Here is a 25,787-nt window from a genome sequence, read left to right as displayed (position 1 = left end):
GTCGTCTGCAAAGCTGCTGAAACAGGGCAATGACGAACGCAGGCATGGAACAGGACATTGGAAAAACAAGAAGAAAAAGACACAACAAACAAACACAGATTTAGGTTAACTCATCAACGATAGTCTCTTCATTGTACTCATTGCAGAACAGCAGCAACTGATAAGCAAGTCATTTTGATATCAGAAAAAATATATACCTGATGGATTTATGGGTAAGCCAGAGCAACGTCCCAGAAAGAACTGACTTACTTGATAAGTATAAGTGAATATATCGGTTGTTGTTCGACTTTTCAGGCTCGCGTGATGAAAATGAGTCATTGTAACCATACAGTCATAGTTGCACTTACCGGTATTTTCAGTACGTATGTAGTTGATCTGGATGAGCAAATCTAATAAAATGGTAGAACGACCTTTCAAGTCATCCATTTAATGGTTATTCATAAAATGGATAAGAGGTAAAAAGGCAAGGTCATCACTTGTTAACAAGAACATGAAAACAAATACCCCCTGAAAAAAAAAATCAAGATCAGGGGTCAAAGTTCAAGGTTAAAACTGGGTAATGACTTCTTCCCCCCCCCCCCCCCCCGTTTCCCCAACACTTCAATTTTGGTACAGTGAATGAGTGTGAGCGGCTACAACTAGCACATATTGAATCATTTCGAAAATCGAGCTTAGAAATCCAAAGTAAAGGTCAAAGTGATGTGCAATGTAATGCCCCCCCTTACCCAGATTTTTTTTTCTTTCACCACAATTCCAGAGTTGGAATATGCGGGTACCACTCACAGGTTTTGATATTGGAGACTCTCTCTCAGTCTTTCCTCATTTTTTCCTTGAAAGAACTGTGCTTTCCAAATGAACCCTTGATATCTCTTCCACCCACATGCCCCATCCTCATCGGTTGTCTTCACCAAGCTCGATCCCTCTTGAAACAACAAAAGTAAACATCAAAAGGTCTCCCTCTGTTTTGTTATGATCACTTTATTTCTTTTGCAGTTGCACCAATAGATTGTATTATTAATCTGCTATTTCAGCATTGTTTTTCTATTTGTAAAAATGCACAGGATTTAAAGGTTCTTTCTCAAGCATAGTTACTAAATTGACTGTGTGTGTGTGTGTGTGTGTGTGTGTGTGTGTGTGTAAAATGAATGATGATATTTGAGAACAAATGGTCAAAAAGAGAGTGTATTTGTGAGTGTGTGCGTTTATATTATAACGTGCATGTGCGTGCGCACGCATGTATATATATATGCTTTTGTATGCTTATGTAATGATGTTGAAGAGCCAGATGATGAAGTGAATATATATGTATGATCTGTACAATAACAAACTTATTTATACATGTTAGAAAAGGACAAACAAACAAAAAGTCATGAAGCATTTAGTGATATACACAAGTAATGCATGACAAGAAATAGTATGAATAGTTGGCATATTATTCAAGGTTCAAGACATTTTTTTTTTTTTTTACATTATAAAAGAACATCATATAACTATTATATATTAGAAAAAAAATGTTGATAACTGAAGTGTCTTACATATATATATATATATATTTTAAAAGAGGATGTACATATGTGTATACATACAATTATTACAATAGCACATGAAAACCACTGCTTGCAAAAAACCTGACCAAATTATTTTTATACATGAACTACATGTATTGATGTCTCATGATGAAACATGGAATACCTGAATTGCAGCTGTGGATCATGGTACTTGTGTTCATTCCAGATGCAATTTTGTATCAGCTGAAAACTGCAGCTGCAATAGCTGTACTGCGTACAAAACCTGCTGAGGTTGATGCCTATCATTACACCAAGGAGCTCTGTACCAAGTATTTACAAGCTCAGACGCAGTGGCGTTCTAGGTACCTTCAAGCCCAGGATGCACTTTTGCATCTGGAACAGCAGCAGATAATCTGTTTGACACAGTCTGATGGTGAGTAATTGTTTGACAAAACTAACAGAATATAATTTATGCACAGTCACACATGCACACTCACACTGTTAATACTAAAAAAAGCATTTTCAGTAAAAAGACTTTAAATCTGACTCAAAGAGCAGACACACACTCACCCAGAGCACTTTGATGCATCTTGCATGAATACAGTCCAGCACCATACAAGGTGTGAAGCTTATTGATCGAATAATTATCAGTCTGTCTGGCTGTCTGTAACAGATTCCATTTGCCTCCGATAGATTGATTAAATATTGGTCTGTCTGTAACATACTCCATTTGTCCCCCATAAACTGAATAAGTATCAGTCTGCCTGTGATAGATTACATTGGCCCCTCCCTACCTCTTCCAAGACTGATTAATTATAAATATTGGTTTATCTTCCTCTCTGCAACAGATTTGATTTGCCCCCAGATATGTGAATAAATGTAAATATCAGTCTCTCTGCCTGGTGTAACAGATTCCATTTGCCCCCAAACATGTAAATGAATATGAATACCAGTCTCACTGCCTGGTTGTAACAGATTCTATTTGCCCCCAAACATATATTATGAATATGTAAATATCAGTCTCTGTGCCCGGTTGTAACAGATTCCATTTGCCCCCATAAAATAAGAATAAATACAAAAACCAGTCTGTCTGCTTTGGTTGTTACAGTTTCCATTTGCCCCCCAACATGCGAATAAATATAAATACCAGTCTCTCTGTGGTTGTAACAGATTCCATTTGCCCCCCCCCTCCAATATGCTAATAAATACAAATATCAGTCTCTCTGCCTATTTATAACAGATTCCATTTGGCCCCAAACATATGAATAGAAATACCAGTCTCTGCCTATTTGTAACAGATCCCATTTGCCCCCAAACATGTGAATAAATACAAATACCAGTCTCTCTGCCTATTTGTAAGAGATCCCATTTGTCCCCAAACATGTGAATGATACCAAATACCAGTTTGTCTGCCTGGTTGTAACAGGTCCCATTTGCCCCCCAACACCACCATCATCAGCACCAGATGCAAGTGGCTCTGGTCAGACCATCAGGTCTGTGTCTCACCAGCAGGCTCTGGTGTCCAGCTATCAGTTTATCCACAGTGTGGTCAGCCTGGCCAGAGCAGTTGTGGTCTGTGGTTGGTTGGTTCTTTGATGTGTTCTGTCCACTTTCATTACTTTGCATTACAATTATGTTCATCACCAGGTTTTTAATAACGAAATATGTAACATGCCATTTTCTGTGTGACTGAGGAACGTTATTTACATCATTAAACAGAATGGAATGGTTGTTATGTTCGTTGGTACATAATAAATGTAAGATAATTTTGCTTTGTAGAATGCTTGCACAAAATCACTGCTTGTTCATTTGTATGCATGACTTGTTTGTTTATGTATGATTTGCTTTTTTGCTTACTTTTTGATCTATAGAACTTTAGTTTTTTTTAATTTGCTTTTTTGCTTACTTTTTGATCTATAGTACTTTAGTTTTTTTTGTCTCCATAAATTTATACGTTCATATTCTTGGAACATTAATACTGGTGCTTAGTGGGATGAACATAATCATATATAGTAATTGACATCAGTAACATCCCTTGAACAAAGCCTTTATTTGTTACCTTGAAAGTATTGGTTTCTTGGATTAACAGGAGAAATAATTTGTCTCTGAATGCTTTAAGACTGGAAAAATATGACAAGAGACCGTATCTTCTTATGAGTCTGACAATAATCTTGTATTATATTTACTGTCATGCCTTTAAGTATAATCATAGCCATTGCTGCTCAAAGACACCAGTAACTGCCATTTGTATGCAATTGGAAAATTTTTCTTTCAGTATAACTACATTTGTGGAACATTCACCAACCGTCAACTAAACCAAATAGAAAATAATTTATCACATGCTTGCATACAATACAAGCTGCTTGCTTTATTGGTCGACTCTTTATATTGCATGTTTAATGATATGTTTTCTGAAAACAAAAGATTTGTTTAAACCATACCTACTTTGTAGGCAGAACCATCTCAGTCATCAAGAACAGATGAAGCCTCTCAGGAAGAGCGACACACATCACCCACTGAGCTGCTCTCCAGACTGGATTGCTTGTTGTCAGACACTGTCCCTTCCTGTGTGAGATACCTGAGAGCGGTTGTGTCCAAGGGAGATACAGACGTTTCCACTCACTGTGTCATGCAAGCCTTGGATGGCCTGATGCTGTTGCTTGACGACGCCGAGTTGATGGACGCTGTGAGCTCTGGCTGTCAGTCATGGCTGTTGCTGGAGCAGCTTGGTGGTCTGGTTGATGATTTGCTGGAGCGTTTGTTTGGGCCAGCTAGCTACCTTGCCTTTCAGGTAAATGCAGGTTTGTCAGTATGTGTGTGAGTTGTGTGAGCGTGTGTGTGTGTGTGTGAGAGAGTGAGTGAGTGTGCGTGTGTGTGTGTATTAATGTGTGTGTGGATGACTTTGACAAACAACTTGTTTCAGCATGTGCAGACAAGGAAACTGCTGCATCAAATGCTTCTGAAGCTGACAACACGGATGAGAACACCAGAAAAGTACTCCCTGCTTCACTCTCTAGCTGGCCATGTTAAATCTGCATGTGTGTCACTGACCCGTGATGTTTCCAATGGGTCACCCATAAACCCTGATTGTTACGAATCTCTGGGCATTGCCTTGGACTGCCTCCAACAAGGGGTGGCCTCAATCACAGTGGGGGACATTGATGTTGAGTCACTGAAGGAAATTCAGCAGGAGATGGAACAAGAACTGGACTCTCATCTGATGTACCACTTTCCTCTTGTCACCAGAACTGTTTTGAGACTGACATCTTTGATGGAACTGTGCTGTAAATCATCAGCCATTTAATGAAATGCCTGTCATCTTGTCACCATTTCACTGACTTCTCTTAAGAAATTGACCATGCAATGTGCATTTGAGGAAAAGGAACAACTCTCCATCCAGAAAAATTTAATTCACCATGTATCAGTGCAGTGGTTATTATCATTGTTGTTATCTTTTTTTGTTGGTGGGAGGGTACTGCTTATTGACAAGCATCACTTCCAGTGTTCCATTATTTTCAACAATCAGATAGTGATCTGTCATAATTATGGATGAAAGATTTGTGTAAGTTAAGGGGGAGGTTAACGATGACCCCAGTGGGTCTTAAAAAATTCCCAGCTCAGGCTGACTTTAGGTATTGAGTACAACTCTTCTAGGTATTGAGTTGGTACAGGAGTGAGGAAGTTTTAAGAGGTCAGATCCATTGTATGGAAACAGTAGCCAAATGGTTGAAGGGTTGGACTTTGTTGGTTAAGGATGGATATTTTTCCAATCTTCAAGGTCAGTATAATGTATAGATCTGCTTGTACCTTAAACCTCCTTTGTGTGTATACATGCACAAAGGAAGAAATAGGCGTGTAAACAGATCCTGTATTCCTGTCAGTGTTCAGCAGGTGTTGAAAACATGAACACATGTACATCTCTTAAAATGGAGTGAGGCTGCCCATATGGCAGGGTAAAAAAAAGTCATATATGTTGAAGCCCAATCATAATACAGGTGAAAATGGGAGTTGCAACCCATGAACACAGAAAGAAAGAAATAAGTGTAATGCTGTCTTTAACACACACACAAGTTCAAAATATATTGCGTTCTAACACACACTGACACACATACACAAAGGTAGCGAGACTTAACATGTGTACAAGGACATATCCTGATGTGTCAAAGATATACAAAGACAAATGCTGACACATAGTTCTCTTTAAAACTCAAAATGAAAATTAAATGGTCGTGTTACCACCATCTTTATTAATATGGATTTATTTTGTCACATCTCAACACAGATCTACTCCATGAAAATCAAGGGATGTCCAATCTGGCTGTCAGGAGGGTCAGTTTAACATGTTGATCATACGACAGTGGAACATGCCATACATTTTTTTTTTAATCAATTCTGACTAAGTGCCAGATTTTGTTTATTTATTAAAACAACAACAAATCTTTGATAATATATCATGATGGGTTTACCAGTCACATAATATAAAAAAATCAGTTACATAGATAAAATCATATTGTTCACCTGAGGATAGAAAGATGAACCCATTTGATTCCAATACAAAAACCTAAAATAAGCTGGGGTTTACTCTGAGATAAACAATATAAAACAGGATTCTCGCACAAAACAAATATATGTACAAGTGTGTTACATCGACAACATACTACGCATGCAGAACTTCTACAACATGCAGTATCACATATTTTCATGAAGTTTAAAATTTGCTTGAATCTTCAGTATTCTTGTATGTTTTAATGTAAAGATATAAAATTGTATTTACACTTAAAAACAGGCATTCATACTTCTGTGAATGACAAAACATTTGATGTAAAAGTGTGATTGACAAAACATTTGATGTATAGGTAATTTATAAAAATAATCAAACCCACTGAATGAGATCCTGAATATCTTTATTCTGTGCACTTATGTTTCATGCTTATTTAAATGCTGGTCTTAGAGAATAAATATGAATTAAAAGAAAATTAAATTAGTACGCTGGTGTGTGTGTGTGTGTGTGTGTGTGAGAGAGAGAGAGAGAGAAAGAGAGAGAGAGAGTTTGACACTGTGTGTGTGAGATGCGCATTTGGTGTGTTAAATGCTGAAGCCAGAAGTCACTACCTCAGAATCAAAATGTTTTGAAAGGATGAAGAAATAATTCTAACTTGTTACTGTTTGGACATATAAAAGAAAATTTAAAAGATATACTCTGCTTGGACTTCAAACGTACAAGAGAAAAGAAAAAAATTCTAACTCATTAAAATTATAACTATAAAAGGATCTATTTGAAAGGTAACTTAAAGAAACAAAAAAAACAACAAAACAAACAAACCCCAAAACAAAAACAAAAAAACCCATAAAAAGCAAAGTAAATGAAATAAATTCAACTAACCTGAACAATCTGAGATTATATGGACAGGAAAATGTGCACACGTTTGTTCGTAAAGTTAAAATTATTTGATGCATACTTCATTTCTTGTGTACTTATTTTATGACCAAATGCAGAACAGGAATATACCATTGACAGCTACTCTTGATTCTCTTTTCTGATAGATTACTTTGGATGCAGCTTTTGATTCTAATACTAATCAAAGATAAAAATCAAAACCACATTGGGTTTGAACTTGTGCTTCTTTTCAGATACCTGTGAAACCATTACATTTGCAGTTTTCATTATAACATAGCACCATTAAAAAACCCTAAGTTTTAGTAACGAAGACTACTTGCAACAGCTATTTTTTTTATTTCTCCGCATGGGTATGAGTATTATTTTCCACAGCAGGACAAGAATTAGACCCCTGCTGGAGTCTGCCCAGTGGGTCACAGGCATGATTAAACCAGTGTGCATATTTAAAAAAATATATATATTTTGTGATCCGCAGAAAACACTGTACATATCAAGTTACTTTCATTAAACACATTATAAATATAAGAAAAGCCTGGAAGAGTGAAAAAAAAGAAAAAAAAAAAGAAAAAAAAAAGAAAAAAGAAAAAATTACACTGGGTTAGTGGATGTAAGAAGATATAAGCGGTGTCATGTTGATGATTTTGAAAACAGTGAAAATCATAGGATAGATGTGCATGATCAAGTGTACACAAACATGTAGATATCTCTCTCTCTCACACATACACACAAACCAACAACAAAACCCCCCACAACAAATCTTGTCTGCAACAGAAAATGTAAAAGGGATAAGTATTTTTTACGAGTGTAAATATCTCTTAGTGTCTTTGTTCATCTGAGAAAAGCAGTTTTGCCACAAATTTGCACCCGTCTTGCTTCTCGGATCAGTTTTTGTTTTTGAATGATTCTTTGCTGTTTGAAGATACTTGTTTCCTGAATCTGCCCAACTCGAGGGAAAAAAAATCTCATTCAGTCTGTTAAAGTATACTTAAATATTGACTCCATGCTGGAGTCTGTTTTAACCATCTCAAATCAATGAGTTTAAAATAAGAAATAAGTGTTATATGATATACGTTTTGAAAAAAAGAGGGGCACACCATAATCTAAACATTTCCAATGGGTGCTCAGAGCCATAATCAAAACATTCCAATGGGTACTCAGCTTTTCTCTTTCATGCTTAACAAGGGAGACAAAGTAGAACTAGGATGGCAACCGACACAAACAATGGCCTGTCCAGGAAAGACTCACTGCCATCCCTTGCTGCCAACTACAGAAACAGGGTCAAATGCCTGTAAGAAGTAATCTTATCCCGGAAATCAGATATGGCTACCTAAATGTCAGGTAAAAATGGTCATTCATGTAAAATCCCACATGTGAGTGAATATGAGAGTTGCAGCACACCAAGAAGTAAAGAAAAGAAAGAATCAAATCTCAAAAGACTGTGGTGCAACCTCCAAAGCAGCAGAAAAAAGAATACTTGTTAATAAGAACTGATAAATGTGCGAACGTGTAAAAGCCCTAAAAGTGATCTAATTTTGATAAAATTGTAACAAGCAGGAATGTGCACACAAACAAAAACTCACATGAAAAACAAACGAACAAAAACCCATAAATTTCATCTAGATAATAAAGATGATGTATCAGAGGAAAAACAGACAAAAATGATGCCAGTGGAAAAACAAATCTGATGGTTTCCTCTAAGCATTAAACTTTTCTCTCCTCTTTTAAAAATTTCCCCTTTCTTCCAAACTTCAGAGTACAACATTAACAGGTTGATGGGTTGTCAAAAGAAATTAACTCTCCTATAAAATGTAATAAACTTTAAAAAACAACACATTTTCTTTCTTAAAAAAAACAACAAAACCACAAAAACAAACTTGATCAAGTGCTCTTAAAAAATTCACAGCACAATAACTGTAACACCATAAAGATATGTGGATATTCATTGCTGGATGTCATGGGAATAGCACCATTGAGATGCACATTGGGTGCCATACAAAATGCCATTTACTTCACATACCATAAAAATGATGGAATTAGAAGATAACACAAAAAACAACATTTGAATGCATTCACTTCATTACAGCACCCCATCATGTTCACTAACACAGGCATTGCAGTTAAAAAAAGAAAAGAAAACAAAACAAAACACACAACATCTGTGGAACACAAAATTCACTACACATCCATAAGATTGTGTAAAAATTTTTTTTACAATACTATCATTTGGTGCCTATGAATCTATACATGAAATGATGTCCATGAAACACAGACAAGCTGCCAAGGGAACTCAGTAAGGTGGCCTCTCTCCAATATGTACATCTGCGTCTGCTGCTGGGCTGTTTGACTCACTGTGGGTGAACATCAACATGTCCGGAATACAGTCTGGTGACGACAATGGGTTGGTGGGGAATGAAGGCATGAAGGGAACCAGGGGAGCATGGGCAAGGAGTAGACATGATAATGCTTATCAGGATGGCATGATTTTTCTTCTTTCTTAAATACACTGGCCCCGTTAATAAGAGTGCATCTCCAAAGTCTCTGGATCTCACTCAATATCTCTCCCTCTTGGAGAAAAAGAAGACAGAATCTGAAATACTCATATCACCTCTTTATAACACTTCGACTCATTTTCTAGAAACAAGAATAAAGAAAAACAAACAAAAAACACCCAACTTATTTGTCTTCTTTTTTTTCTTCATGTTACATGAAATAGGAATGAAGGTGGAAGAAGCCTAAGAGATCTTTAACTGACTGATGAGGCCACAACACCATATCTGAAATACAACTTGGAATGTTTGTATATGATCTGTCAAATGATTTATTTTAAAATAACTAATGCCAAGAGATGCTAAGCTACCATCAACTAGACTACAATCAAACACATCAAACATTTTAGAACTGTACATTGGAATGTCACAACTTCAGTGATTGATCTTTGTATCTAATAACAAATAACTTGAATTCAGAAAAAACAACAATCCATAATTGGATGAATCAGATTCTACATTCCTGCAACCTTTTATGTGCACAACCAGCAAAAGACTAGGCCATTTGTAACTTTGCCCTAAGGACACAAAATTCACAGTCTGTATAAAGTCTGTCTGACAGGGATGGTCAAAGAGTGAATGCAGCAGTCAGTCAGTGGAACCTGTATTTTCGCTGTGGTTTTAGGTTCACATATGTTTTCTTCAGTTCTTCACTCTCTTGCTTTTTGATTTCAGAGAATCGTTCCCCCTTCGTGCTCACCACTTGTCCCTCCCGATAGCGGATCATCTTTTTTTGCTCCTGGAACCAAAGTAACATCAATCAACATCAATCATGTACCAGCTGTAAATTTAAAGCTAAAATGGCCCCTCCCTGCAATACTTTCAATGTACTGAAAGGTCCCATAGCATTTGGGGCAGTGAATTTATATCAACTGTGCCCAGGGCTCCACATAAAAAAGCTAGCGCCCAATCTTTTCCTGCTGTTTTAACCATCCTTGATCAAAGGCATGTACTCATTCACAGCTGGGTGGAGTGAGGAAAGTCAGAGTAAAGTGCCTTGCCAAAATAGGGCCTCAAACCCTGATCACTGGATCATAAGTCCAATGCCTAACTGATACTGTCATGGCGCCTCCATTTTTTCAAATATCATCTGAAACCAGTCCTGGGAATGACCCATAATGAAATTGAATGAATTATGGGGGAAGCATCTGAAGTGGCAAAAACTGCTCAGATAAATGATGATACTATAGATCAATTCCTTGGGTGAAAACACAAAAAAACTGCAGAATGACAAAGATGGGGCTCCAATATCAAAAACTAAAGGAAATTTTCTATCTAAAATTACGTTTAAATAACATACTTACCGTGACCCAACTAGTGCAGACTCCGGCAGGGGTCTGACATTCCTGTCCTGTGCAAACTACTATCCGCCTATGCGGAGCAGACGAAACTACGGCCGATAACCTCCCGGAAGTAGGTAACCTCCCCTTTGTCCCGCTGGTTATCGCCCTCTTTTGACGGCAATATGCCATCACCAGCGCAGCAAGCAGGGAGAACAGGAAGCGGGGAGGACGGGAGGGTCTTAAATTTGGGTCACGGTAAGTATGTTATTTAAACGTAATTTTAGATAGAAAATTTCCTTTTAATTACACATACTTAACCGTGACCCAACTAGTGCAGAATAGCGCGACAAGGTGGAGGGCTCACCTGTTCTACTGTCTGTGTGCTGTGATGGTCTGTTGTGCAGCTACCACAGAAGCGATGGCTCTTGCGCCATCAACCCGCAGGCGTGCGACATCTCTCTGGTAGAAGTCGATGAGTCATTATCCCTAAGGCGATAGGTGTCCCTCAAGTAGAATTTGACGAAAGTAGAGTGTACTGTGTCGCCTAAGGACATTAGTGCGGGTAAAGAAGACAGAGGTCCACAGCTGTATTGTGGGGGAGGTCTGTGGACCACAGCTGAGCGGATGAGCGTCAATGCAAGGAGGTGCGCATGTGGTTTGATCTGATGATTCCACAACGGATTTGTGGGCCGATAGTGGAAGTGGTTTTTGTGTTTGAAGGAAACTGTGGCATGAGACAGAGGTAGGTCACCGTGTTGGGCCTGCCTCAGGCATGACAGCCAGATCTGTGGAGCTCCTCCATGCGAGCTGATAGGCGATGGGCACTCCCCCCCCTCTGCCCCTCCCCCCCCCCTTTTTTTTTTTTTTTTTTTTTTTTGACGTTGTCAAAAAATGACAGTACTGGTATGTTGCCTATGCATAGAATGGCAGACATTTGGCAACAAAAGACTTGATGTCCCTGGTGTCTCTGGGACAGGGTTGTGTAATTGCCCAGGTAGGTACCATCACGAAGGGACATACGCTTGGTGGCGTCTCTGCCTGAGTGTGGCATGTTGGAGTAACCTGCAGAAAGTTGTCGGCAGTCAATGGCTGGGTTGGATCAGGCTGTGGAAGTGCATTTCATGTGCCCACAGGCCACTGAGTCTCATTCTGTGGTGGAATTCCCAAATGGAAGAGGGCTTCCATGGGGAAAATTTTTTGCTGAAGGTTCTTTAGTGAGAAAGGGGACCGGATCCATGACAGGCCTCTGGCTGTGAGTGGTGCGCACTGAGTCTGGGATGGAGCAGGGCGGGGCAGGGAGGTAAGTGGCTCAAGATGTGTTGTACTGGCTATTGACATCAAGGCACTGATCTGACATACGTTTTTAGTATGGCCAACTGCAAGGTGAGAGCTGTATTATCAGTGGTTTCTTAATTGCAAAGGGAAATCATTTGCAGCTTAGTCTTTCATGAATGACTATGTCTCTCAGACTAGAAGTCAAATTGCACTGGGACTTAGTGCTGTAGCCTTAGGCCTAGGTAGCCTTTTGGAACCGTCCCAATGATGAGTCCTAAGGCCCTCTTGATTGAGGGACCGGGGATGCAACTTGGGCAAAACACTCTCTACTATAAATTGTATAATCGAATTCCAGCCCGAATAGACTGGACAGCAGATGCCTCCTCTGCTGTTCTGATGGAGACTGTCGTACACGACTGATTATCATATACTGTTCCTAGAAGGACACCAATCAGCATGGGTAAATCAGGAAACAGCTGCTGTGTGCTTCAGGGACGAAGGTGTTCACCATGCAGATTATGTTGCAATGTAAGGAAGCCGGAAAGAGTTGACGGGGTCTTGTGGTGCAACCGTGTGTCAGAAAGACATGGTGCTTGCTTCCGAAGTGACAACAAAGTCATCCTCTGACAGGCCCTTGACCGAAGGCTGGGGCTCCATGATGGGATAACCTGCCTAGGCTAGAAACCTCTGGAAGTGTCTCATTGGAAAGACAGTGCTTGAGGAGGAATGGCCATCTGTAACCACAGCAGTGGTTGTGTGTAGAGGCCGAAAGGATCGGGCAGGGGAGACTAAGTGCAGAAAGTGCTTTCAAATGCCAATTGTTTGAGATGTTGATGCTGGATTTGTGTTCAAGCAAGGTGATGGGGTGAACTGATGTGCTTGAATGCGGCATCTGCCGTGCTGGTATGAGTGGGCAGAAAGGTACACCCCTGTGGCTAATGGACGGTTCGTTGTGCTTTGTGGGACGCATCCGTCCTCGTCAATATGCCTTTCTCCCAAATGTAGAGTAAAACAATTATGACCCAGGCCTTCTGCTACTAGAGAGGAGTAGAAGAGATGGGCTGAGGGTGATTGTCTCCTGCCCAGTGGGCAGTTTTTGGGTCCGCTAAAACTTGTAAGGCAGGATAGACACCTCTTCATGGGAAGGCTGGCTAGGATGTAGGGCCTGTGTGGAGCTTTTGTCACAATCACAGTGGTGCAAACCAAGGGTTGTTGTAGGCAAGGGGAGAAAGAAGGGATGCCTTACAAACTTGGAAGGAATGAAAGGCATGTGTGTCCAGAGTGGCACCTCTAAGTTGGACTGCCTCATCCTTCCTTGTGCATCTCCAGCCTTATGGGTGATTGTTGCAGGCAAATGAGTTGGGTTGCCTTGTCCGTCCTTGCACCAAGAGAGGCATTCTTAGCCCTGTGGGTGTGAAGGGGGTGTGTGTGGATCCCAAAGGACCAACCCCTACTGAAATGTGAAGGAGCATACATTCAGGCGTGAATGAGGCTATTATTATTTTATTTTATTTTTGTGAGTGCAGTCGTCCTCCAAAAGCAAGGTAGGGATGAATTTATGACAATGAATACATATATGTGCCGAGGGAATAAAAACTTCCATCAGCTCAAGTGATGATGTCAGAAGTATGCCAATGACAAGAGATCGAAACACAAGAAATAAGCGGCTGTATAAGCATACATGTAGCGTGCACAGATATACCCAAGTAAGTGGGTAAGTGTGCATAATCATCAATGGAAAGGAATCTGTCCATGCACCTACATATGGGATGTACATACGCATATGAATAAAGTGCCAGTACGTAGAGGCAGAGAGTTCTGGGCATTGTGAACAGAAGGCCGCAAATGCAAGTGTGCCAATATTGCTATGTAGGAATCTCAATGAATAGATGTCATGAAAAGTAGATAGAAATATAATTGTACATGTTAATAGAAAGTCGTCTGAACTTTCCACATAACACATAACATGTTAACCGATAAATACGCATCTATGGAAAGCAAATTGTCTGCAACAGAAAATAAACGATAATATTAATTTTAGGTGTAAATATTTATTCTATGTTATTGAAATAGCATTTTACAAATTTTTTTTTTTTTATGTTTTTTTTTTTGATATATTCTTTGCTGTTAAGTATTGTTTTGATCTGTGGGGAAATAAATCATCATTCAGTTGGAAATATATTGAATCATTGCCTCCATTGAGCCTGTAACCACTAACATCAAGATTAAATAAGAATAGGTTTATGAAACATTTTGAAAGAGCACCATACAAATTCCATGGGTGCCAGAGGCCATATAAAAACCGAATGATACACATCGTTCGTGAACAGGGAGACAAAGTGATGCTGGATCGGCAACGAACAAAAACAGGCCTTAGCCAGGAAAATGACTTGCCTCCCTTGCGAACCGAAAACGGTCAACGTAAAAAGGGTAATTTGGTCATTAGGCCATACCCCTTGTAATGTCGACATGTTCCCTGTGTGAACAGGAGGTTGGACACAGTGTGAGTGAAGAGAAGCGTGTTCAAAGACTTCAACCTCCAAGCGAGAAAAAAGCATATTGTTAATAAGAATATAACGTGCCAACGTGGTAAAAGCCCAACCCAATGTGTCATCTTGTTGTACGCAGAAGTCGACCCAAATTACATGAAACCGCCCGTAAATCATTGTATAGATGATGGTACGAGGGGAATGACAATGTGATTGCCGTGGAGACATCTGGGGTTCCTAAGCATTCCTAATCTCGCAAATCCTTCGATCAGATACAACTTCGTTTCAGTGTGTGATTGGGTTCAAATAGACAAGTTCGCTCCATCATGTAGAGAGAACTTATAAAACATTAAATTTCTGTTTTCTTGAAAAAAAAAAAAACCAATAACATATTTCATCTTTTTTTCACACTGCGCATCAAGTGAAAATCAAAGACATAGTGGGTATCTTCTTTCTGTACACCATTCAAGCGGGTGATAAAAGCCATTTCACTTCACTAGCCTTGATAATTGATAAAAAACATTAAGGATTCATCTTCCAACTGTTCGATAAGGTGCATAATAACATGGAAAAAACACAATTACAATTGGGCAAAAATCAACACTCCAAAGTTTCAAATTGCAGTGCTACTGTGCCTATGATCTGTACGCAAGGCCCGAAACACAGACAGGCCAGAGGGCATAATGTGGCCATCAATATTACATGAGTTGCTGTGGCTGTTAGTGATACTTGCTGAACATCCAATATGTGGAAACAGTCGGACACATGGTAGGTGGTGGAAGGAAGGTGATGGGAACCGGGAAATGGGCAGGGTAGGACCTGACAACGCTCTATAGGCGAGAGCATGTTCCTTCTAAATAACTGCGCGTCAATCAAGGTGCAACCCAGTCTCCTGGATCGGATCATCCGACAGGAGGAAAGGTGCAGGATCTGAATACTCATATCCCCTTTTCCACCTTCCTCCCTAGACACAAGATGGAAAACACCACAACATTGCCTCTTTCTTATGTTACGAAACGGATCGAGGGAAGACGCTAGGGGTGCTTTACCGATGCATGGCGCCACCACACCATATCGACATACCCATTGGAATGTTTGATCAAAGATGCTGCTGATTTATTTTTTTAATTTTTGCTCCCCAAGATTTTGGGCCATGTCATTGGTGCACACTCGTGATGATTTGAAATGTAATAAAGAACTGACTCAAAAACAACTCCAATTAGGGAGAAATCAGTTCTGATCGCGTTTGATGTCCAATCAGCAAAATGACATGAATGGTAACTGACCTAAGTGACCACAAATCCTCTGAAAGTCACAGAGGATGGCGAGTGAATGCAGAGTCACTCAGGGAGACGCGTGGTAAGTTGAGATAGCTCGGTTTGCTTAAAGCTTTAAAGTGAGTGCTTACTTATAGGAATGCATGTGTGTGTATGTACATAAACACTGAGAAGAATAGAAGAATGTGCAGCAAGCACTGCATGATAATTACAAACATTATTACAGGCAATATAAAATGAATTTTGAAAGGGATCCTTTTACTATTTTTAGACAGGAAATTTTTTTTTTTGTAAGGAAATAGTATTAGACATAATAAAAAAAAAAGAAGAAAAGAATTTAAGGAAATGCTACACCAATGTTGTTCCTTACTGATAAAATTTTGATCATAAACGTGTAGAAGAAATGAACTGAAAATACAATTCTGAAAGACATAGCATAGTTGAACAGAGACTGCAGTATGATGTCACTGAATGAATTTCATTTTATGATCTCTAAACTTTAATTCAAAAAGAAAACAGTGTCTGCCTGACTATTACTACTGTAGAAAAAGTCTGTTTATTTCTTTTGTAAAATAATGGCTGGAGATTAGAAAATTCAGCTTAACCATGTAAAGTTTATTTTTGACATGGGAAAACTGTATAAACCTTTTCTTCCATCCTCTTTACTTCAGCCCCTTCTTTTTCTTCTGTTTCTTTATCACGTGTTATCAACATGAACAAGTTAGGGTACCTTTCGTCATGTCGTTCCTGGATTCATTACCAGCAATATCCTCTACACTCTAAAAGAAGTAAAAGGATTAAAAATAAATTTTAAAATGTTTTTTATGTGTGAGTGTCTTTGTGTGTGGGTGTGTATGAATGGATGCGAAAATGTGCACGTGTCTGTGTGCGATTTTGAGTGATTATACTGTGTAAAGAATAAAAGGTGGAGAACTGAATTAAGCGATCTTACCTTTTGGAATAACTCAGGTTTGTGCTCTGTTTTATCCTCTGATGTATCAACAAATGAGTACCTGCAGACAGATTGAGTACCTTGAACAACTCCAGCATTTCTGCAATGTTTGCACTGACATAATGATGTAGTTAAGTGCTCAGCTGGCTACCAACCGTAGTTCAACTCACAGCACAAGCTGAAAGCTGAGCTACAGCAGACACTTTTTTCGTAACTAACCGCTGGTCTCCAACGGCTCACACAGAATTTGTGACACCATTCCTGGTTTGAATGCAAAGCCCATTCTAAACCTATTCTCTAAACATCTATTAAATCAAGTCTGTATTGTACACTGCAACCACATTCTTCTAGTGTTTGGATGAGAATAGATCAGGTATTTAGAAGGTACAAAGCCAATTTTCATAGTCAACACTTAACGACAACCACTTCACAACTAGTGTTGCTGTATGCCACTAGGTGAGCTAAAACTAGTGCTTCTGACAACCCGTATTTAATTAAATATCTCCTGTCAGATCAGTAAACTAAAAGTATTATATATACTGGCTGAATCGTCACAATTCCATCTTTAAATCTATTCCATTTGTGTTTGCCTATGTTAAACTGATTTAACGCAGTTTGTAATTTTCAGCGACAAGCTCGCTAAAACTGACCCTTTTCAGGTGACTTAACCCTTTTGCTGCCAGGAAAATAAGATTTAAGTGAAATCTATCTGCCAGGTTTTTTTCACAAAAAAAAGGGTATAAATTTTCAAAAAAATCTGTGCTCTTTGTTATTTGAGAAAGACCCATAAAAGTATATATTTTCTGAAAGGTAAATGAATAAAGAATACAAAACACATAATGTTTTCCCATTTTATATATTTTTAGTGACACGCTGTTGTTTAGAAATCAGTGTTTTGTTTTTTGTCACATTTTCAACTTGTTCACTGCAAACATTAGTCAGGTAATTTGCACTAAAAAATCATATTTTCTGGACAAATGGATATCTGCACACACAAAATCATACTAGAACAACCACAATAAAAAAAATTAAAAAAAATTAAAAGAGACAGATACACAATGCATTGTGACTTCTCCAAGTGATAATATGGATGTGAGGCCACGCCCCCTCAATCTCCACCCCCCTCCTCTTCACCCCTCTTACATGATCACTTTATCCAGTTCTCATCAGACCGTGTTGGCTGAGTGCCAAGAAAATCGCTCACGCTGTGTCCTGCTAATAATTCGGTTAGTGTGTGTCGCCTGCTATGGTTGTGCAGACGGTATCACTCACTGACAGTCGTATCTTGGCCACTCTCTTGATTGCTCCCTATATTTTCTATCAAATTGTCCAATAAATGTTCATCATTGTCTTCTCCTTTGAATTTAGGCTTCAATTCTTTCTGAACATCAGCTAAAGAAAGCAATCTTGGTTGATTTAGTTCACCACGATCGCATGTCTTGAGCATGGCGTCAGTCTGACATTTTGTTGAGTGAGCGAGGAAAGGAGCTAGGCAAAACACTGCGACAGTGACCCAACCAAAATGTTCAAATAAAGGACTGCCTCATGACGTAGATGGGGTTTCTAGCCATGAATAGAATCTAGAAAGATTCCCCAAGCTAAAGCGACCAGCATTTTCAGCAACGAACTGAATGCGAACCAGGGAAAAGTCTGAATATTTTGATGACGAGTTATCTCGTCATTGTGGCAGCGAAGCGTACATGCTTGTGATGATGAGTTATCTTGTCATATAGGCAGTCTACGGGTTAAATTAAGATTGTAAATTCATTTAAATAATTAACACTTCATTTTATACTCATCAGAAAGTAGGTGTTTAGCTCTTCTTTGTTTCACGGGCCACGCTAGTGTCTTTGCAGTTTGCTTAACTTGCATAAATAGATGGAGTGGGTGATCACTGGTCACTTTCACCTGAGCCCGTTTGTGGCGATAGCCTGTTAGCTGACCACTGACTGAGTGTGTGTTGCTCACAGTGTGTTGCCCTGAGATGTCTTGCCACACTGCTTGTTAAAAACCCTTTTGTGACTGGCTGTCTGTATGTCCCTGGGCCTGCGCGTGAAGATTTTCTATCCTTTAATACAGTAAATCATTACATCAGTAATTCTTTTGTACTGTCCCCCTTCTTTAATAATACCACTTGGGACCACGGTTACAATTATACTGATTAGTGACCAATGTGATAGTAATAATTATATTTTGTCAGTTTGTCTTATCCTATGGTGCAATTAAAAAAAACAAAAAAAAAAACCACAAAAATTTGAAAAAATCAAACATGTTGACAGCTTGATTAAAAAAAAAAAAAAAAAAAAAGAGAGAAAAAAAAAAGAGCCCAATATGGCTGAAAAGAATAGAACTGTTAGTAGACGTAACAGAGTTAATGCGAGTGATTTTCTCCACTTTATTTTCGGCGACAAACTGCTTAGAGCATCAAACAATCATTTTAAAAAATATACACAGTGCTTCATCATGATGTTATACACCAATACAAGGCATATAATGATATGTCTGGAGGAGGGAGATTAAAACAACAAACAAAAACAATGGGTGGAGGTATGCTACTGAAGCAACAAATGAAAACAGATAACCTTTGAGATTCTTTTAAAAAGAAGGAAACCATCTTTAGCTATCAGGGTCAACTGAACTGAAAACTAAAACAATAACTTACGGTTCAAATCTAATATGAAAACTGAATACCGAAACAATAGTCAAAACACAAGTGATGTTATACCATAATAATTGTAATGCTACACTATGTTTAGAACAGGACAATGAGAACATCACAGCTGTAATGCTAAACTATGTTTAGAACAGGACAATAAGTACATCATAATAATTGTAATGCTACACTATGTTTAGAACAGGACAATGAGAACACCATAATAATTGTAATGCTACACTATGTTTAGAACAGGACAATGAGAACACCATAATAATTGTAATGCTACACTATGTTTAGAACAGGACAATGAGAACACCATAATAACTGTAATGCTACACTATGTTTAGAACAGGACAATGAGAACACCATAATAATTGTAATGCTACACTATGTTTTGAACAGGACAATGAGAACATTATAATAATTGTAATGCTACACTATGTTTAGAACAGGACAATGAGAACACAGACAACGCTCAGTCCCTGTTGAAGATCAGAAGCAAATTAAACATCTGTGATGACCCAATAATACTCACTTTGCCAGAATAGAATCTTTTAATGATTCATCATTGTGCAGATCACACCCTGTTTTGGAATTTTTCTGAAACATAAGATAATGATTGATAATGATATACTGATCAGGACAACACTATTTCAAACAATTAAATATAAAATAATGAAAAATAAAAGTAATACATAACACAATGTTATTTTCAACAACTGGAACAAGCTTATGTGTGCGGAAAACATAAACAAATCATGAATGGTGTTAAATCCACCTGAAATGTGTTCAATGTGAATATGATTACCTTCATGGCAAAGGCGAGGAGGGAAGTAAATCTGAGTGGAGGGCTGAAAACATAGCTGGAAAAGAATCAACCCTGAGACAAGAAATTATAGATTTTTGTGCACTGGAAATAGGGGCAAGTGCCAACAAATCTTTTCAAAGTAACAGAGTAACAGCAGGAAACTCTTATTCCGGCAGGGAATCAGACTCCTGCCAGTCATGGTATAGTATGGATTATCAAAACCCATTTTATTCAGGTATCACACAGCCTGATTACAGTAGACATCCGTTCACAAAGCCCACACAAAGAAAAAGGGACCATACCTTGCGTGCCTTGGTCTCCAACTTCTTGGTGATGGCAGTGCCGGACTCCTGGCGGTACAGCAGCAAACAGGCTGCCTCCTCCACATTCCCCCCACACATGTACAGGCAATGCTGCAGCTCTGCAGTGCTGGCTGCTGGACACAGCTCTCTTAGTGCACTGATACTGTCAGAGTCTGCACTTTGTACCACATGCACTGTCCGCTTCTCTCCACACGCTCCTGCCTCTCTGTGTAGTGAAGACTTCGGGGACTGGAGTTCGTTCTCAATGCTGCTTGATCCTTTTGTGTCAATCTGAACAATCCTGTCCAAGGCTTCCCCTGATGATCTAGATGAACAGCTTTTTTCACCATCTTGAACTGGATGCTCAACTGGCTGCTCTAATGTTCTGCTGGCATCTGAAAGCATGAAGCAAAACTATATTTCACGCAGACATGCACATGAATGTAAACACAACACTGAGAAATGCACTTCCGAAAATGGAGAATAGCTGTCTGCTTATATGGCGAGATAAAAACGGTCATGCATGTAAATACCCACTCCAACATGTATATGAGTGAATGTGGGAGTCGCTGCCCTTGAACGAAGAAGAATCACACTTGAATGCACAATGAAAATTACAATCACACAACATTAATGTACATAACTCTTTAAACTTAAGTTGTGTTAAATCTAGTGCACTTACCATAACTCAACAGCACATAAAACCAGTATCTAACTTTCACTTGTCTCCTAGAAAATATATGATGCATATACTGGGCTATAGATAGGAAACTGGTTTATTGCACTAATAAGTATTGGTAAGATTGCTTGATTGTACATAAAAAACAACAACAACACTTTTTCAAATCCAACTTTTCTTTAAGAAAAAATGGACTATTGAACACACATACTCCAAAATGAAACAGAATGATAGAATCTTTTTAACTGGAGAATAATTTTCTAGGTAAAACATGTAGATCTAACAAATGACAGCTTTGAATCATCTTTGCTCCCTAAGCTTGCTTTGTTCTTACCTGACTGCTGTGGCTGTGACAATTTCATGGCGGTATTCAGCATCCATTCACCAACATCATGCCTGATGAGGACACATATTTTTTTCACTGATAACAATAGAAATAAAAGTACATTTATATAGTATTTTCACACCTCTCAAAGCGCTTTTTAATATCAAGTCAGTGAGGGACAAAGCACAAAATATACACACATGCACATGCAAACACACATGGAAGAAATAATTGTGGATCTATAGAATGCAGATTTGGAATGGAGTGCCTTAATTATACAGAGACTGTTTGAATTGAAATGGCATGTATTTGGATTTCTTTGAAAGCATGTGAGTGAGGGACTATGATGAACTGAAAAAGGCAGTGAATAGACCGTTGGAAAGTTCTTTGCTTACATGACTTATAGAGGCATGTAACATGATCTGTGCTCTCAAAGCTGATTGGCTATTGATTGACCTACGAAACAACAGGCTTCTTTTTCAACTTCTTGCTTCACATTTAAACTAAATTATTTATTTATTTATTTTTTTTATTGTGCATATGATGGCACAGAGTTTTGTTGTTGCAATGGAGGCTATCAACTGAAGAAATGGAGGACAGCACATTTGCTGCTTTTGCCTACGCCGATCGCCTTTTGGCAACGCTCACGATTTTGAGTAAAAGTTTGATGCGCATGCGCTAGGTCCAAGATGGTTGTGGAACTCACCAGCGGTTTATTCCAGGTTTGTACAGCTGAAGAACTAAAAGCTCTCCTGCCGTGTTACTCTTTGTTGAATTTCAGAACACAAAAGATTAAATATATCAACAATGTCAGGTTGCCATCTGATGTTGCTACTAAGACGGCTTCAGCTATGTTCCAGTATGGATTATATCCAAAACACCACCAACAACAAACAAAAAAGTAGTAGAAAGATAATCAATGAGAACTGGGAAAGTACACCAATGTTTTAGTTTACATTTATTCCTCTGGCACTTCTGATGACACTGAATTCCTTTACATAATTTTTCCTTGTGACAAATATATCAATAACAACAAAAAGTTACTAAGATGCCACCAGATGTATGCATTTCTGTGTATTGATTTACAGCACCTGAATTGGAGTAAAAATAATAGAACAAAATAGAATAGAACAGAATATGTCTTAATTACCAAATGTACCGGACTCACAAGGAATATTGGGGGGGATAGTACATAACAAGATATGAACATAAATCGAAAATCATACACAAACACAAATACAGTAGAAATTAGGATACATACCAGTGCATATCAATATAAAAACTTGTGCATACTCACACATGCACGCACACACACATACACAAGCTCTCTCTCTCTCTCTCTCACACACACACACAAACACGTTTGAACAGAAGCTGCATGTTATATATGGATGCGGCTGATGACTAGATCTTCAGGTAGATGGCTGTTGATTGCACATTTCTATTTATCATACTGGATTTGTTCAAAAGACAGGGCATTGACTGCTTTGGGGAAAAAGCTATTGGTGAAGTGATTTGTTTTTGTCCTTATACTTCTGTACCATCGACCAGAGTGGACTGATGATCCTTTTTGATCAGGGCACACTGATGTAGTGGACTGGGAATTATGCAGAGGATGATGGGCTGACATGCAAGACAGCAACAAAAGAATAGGAAAAAGCAAGCTTTTCAAAAAATTTTTAAATGCTGCTTAGCTATTTTTCTCCTTAGCACACCACTTACGCACTAATTGCAGAAAAGCCAGGAAGGTAGGCCTCCACTGTTTCAGCAAAAGGTTCCACATCTTCTGTGTCGTCAAGATCATCACCAGGAGGCAAGCACTCCAGAACTCCCAGTATATAGTTGAGAACGATCTCATCATCAGCACTGAGAAGAAATAGCAATCAACATGGCTGCCAAAAGTACAAATCCACAAACAATTGAATGTGTGTTTAAATAATCTCAGACAGAATATTTCAAAGAGAAATTTCATAAATTAGATGAAATTAACTTTTCAAGAACTACACAAAATGATGCACAAAGTGTGTAAGTGCACATATGTATGCATACATATACATTCATACTCATGTATGCACTGAAATCCACATTGACAAAGCATGGTATACTTTGTGCAAGCAGAATAATTCTTTCCACACATACTCAATTCTTTACAGAGAGACTTAAATCAGTTCAAACAAAACAGAAAAACACCCACAAGTTTATACATACTAATAGTAACGTACCCCCATTCCCTCTCCAAAACACCTGTCTGAAACTGAACTGAACAAACATTATATTATTTCACAAACATACACACATATAATATATATATATACCTGCCAGTCTCTGGTAGAGAATGCTGAACAAGGAAGTACTTCAGCTCTTGTCTCACCACAGACTCTTTCTCATTCAGTTCCATCTTTTACTTTTGTAATTTTGACAAATGTACCTGCAAAAGCAACAATAGTAAAATTACAGTCAAAACAGAATTTGCAACAATGGTGAACACAACAACTAGTACTACTGCTACAGTCCTATCTATGCAAGTGAAAGTGTCTAAAACTTGATAGTCAAGTTACATGGAAGAGTATTTTTGGTCATTCATATCAAGGCATTTATCTTTGCTATATATAGATCACTTAATTTTTGTTTTTCATGTTTGTTTTGGGTTAAGGAATGGAACCTTGCTGCATATCAGCCTACATATCAGGGCATCTACACCAGTAATCCAATAAACGCCAGTGAGAAAACTTGATAAACATGTCTGCTTTAATTACTGACAAGGAGCAAAACTTAATAAAACTTTGTATGGTCATTCCAGTATGTTAGTTGTTATTTAAAATGCCCCTCTCAGGAATTTAGATGACACTTTCAAAATAGCGGACAACAATCACAAACACGCATAAGTGGTATGAAACAACTGCTTTTTGAAAAGAAAAAAAAAAGAGGAAATTTTCTATCTAAAATTATAGGAATGTCAGACCCCTGCCGGAGTCTGCACTAGTTGGGTCACGGTTAAGTATGTGTAATTAAAATTACGATTTTATCACCCAAGATGCTGTAGAAGCTTTACAAATCATTTCATGATAAGCTTAGTAGTAGCTGTGACAGACTCTTTGTCAGATGGTTCATTTGATGAGAAGGAAGGCAAAGGTGATGATTTTCAAAGAGGGAAGGGGTAGTTGTACAGTTAGATGTTGCCACATAAAGTAGAGGGAGCAGTGCAGGAGTATAGCTCTGTAGCTGTTCAACCATCCACTTACTCTGGGCAGGGGAAGTGGAGAGCGATGAAAGGGGGTAGAACAATTTTGTGTGACATGTAAAGCATTGGGTTAGCATGATTTTAGCAAAGCATGCATTTGCACATCAAAGAAGGATATCAGCTATCACATGCACATGAGACATGAACACTACTCATCACACTGTACTGTGTGCCAAATGGGTCACTATTAAACTCTTTTTGATATTGTCTAAAAGTGATCTTGACAGATGTGGTAGAAGGATGTGTGTGTGTGTGTGTGTGTGTGTGTGTGTGTGAGTGCATGCATGCGTTCATGTGTTGTCTTTGAGTGTGCAAGTGTGTGCATGAAAGAGTGCATATAAAAGTCTGTGCAATACAATAAGTTTTGATAATAAATCAGGACTCTATGTGTACATACAGCATGGACAAAAATATTCTTCTTTTTCTTCTCATATATATGTTCTTAGTTTATCTCAGCTACTTTTACTAACAATCTATTACATATATTCATATATAATCTTAGCTTTGTAAAAGTTTATCTCATATATATGGTTAACGTTATTGCTAATCAGTGTGTTAAATAACCTTAATACTATCAGAAATTGATTGTCTTAAGTCTGTTCATTTTCTTTCCGAAAAGTAGGCGTTAACCGTTAAATGTATATTTTCTCACTGTAGTTGGCGTGCTCTACTTTTTGTGTTAGTTATTACCCTCAGTAACTAAACAACGCCTGGCAAACAGGAAGCAAACATAAGCCAGAATAATGCGTGGCACTGAATGGGTTAAATGAAAAGCACATCCGATCGCCCTCTGCAAACAACATATCAGAGACGTGCATGTCAACATGTAAATATACTTATTTTTAAGGACGCAAAAATATGACATTACCCTAATACAGCCTCCTACCAGACGTGTAAAACATATTGCATAAACCGCATAACATACCATTAGTTGCATGCATAAAACCGATCAAAATACTGCAAATTCAAACGCACACATAAGCGAAATTCTGCATCACAACAAACCTGAAAAATATAGAATTTGGCTTGCGCGTCTTCAGGCCGGAAG

General features: G+C 38.4%; 2 protein-coding genes across 2 annotated transcripts; one reads left to right on the top strand and one right to left on the bottom strand.

The window, feature by feature from the left end:
* The first annotated feature begins 5 nt into the window (after positions 1–5).
* Positions 6–5,888, top strand: LOC143297865 (uncharacterized). The gene is made up of 5 exons (XM_076610392.1): positions 6–212; positions 1,735–1,941; positions 2,935–3,080; positions 3,961–4,299; positions 4,432–5,888. The coding sequence occupies exons 1-5, from the start codon at positions 209–211 to the stop codon at positions 4,810–4,812; spliced, it is 1,077 nt and encodes a 358-aa protein (XP_076466507.1). The 5' UTR covers positions 6–208; the 3' UTR covers positions 4,813–5,888.
* Positions 4,963–25,787, bottom strand: LOC143297866 (CUE domain-containing protein 2-A-like). The gene is made up of 8 exons (XM_076610394.1): positions 25,745–25,787; positions 23,814–23,926; positions 23,221–23,364; positions 21,508–21,569; positions 20,495–20,889; positions 19,920–19,984; positions 16,729–16,789; positions 4,963–10,191 (listed from the first exon to the last, which is right to left on the bottom strand). Exons 2-8 carry the CDS (start codon positions 23,894–23,896, stop codon positions 10,045–10,047), a joined length of 957 nt encoding a protein of 318 aa, XP_076466509.1. The 5' UTR covers positions 23,897–23,926; positions 25,745–25,787; the 3' UTR covers positions 4,963–10,044.

This window comes from Babylonia areolata, chromosome 23 (genome assembly GCF_041734735.1).
Source record: "Babylonia areolata isolate BAREFJ2019XMU chromosome 23, ASM4173473v1, whole genome shotgun sequence".
Taxonomy (NCBI): Eukaryota; Metazoa; Mollusca; class Gastropoda; order Neogastropoda; family Buccinidae; genus Babylonia; species Babylonia areolata.
This window is presented reverse-complemented; position numbering and strand designations above follow the sequence as displayed.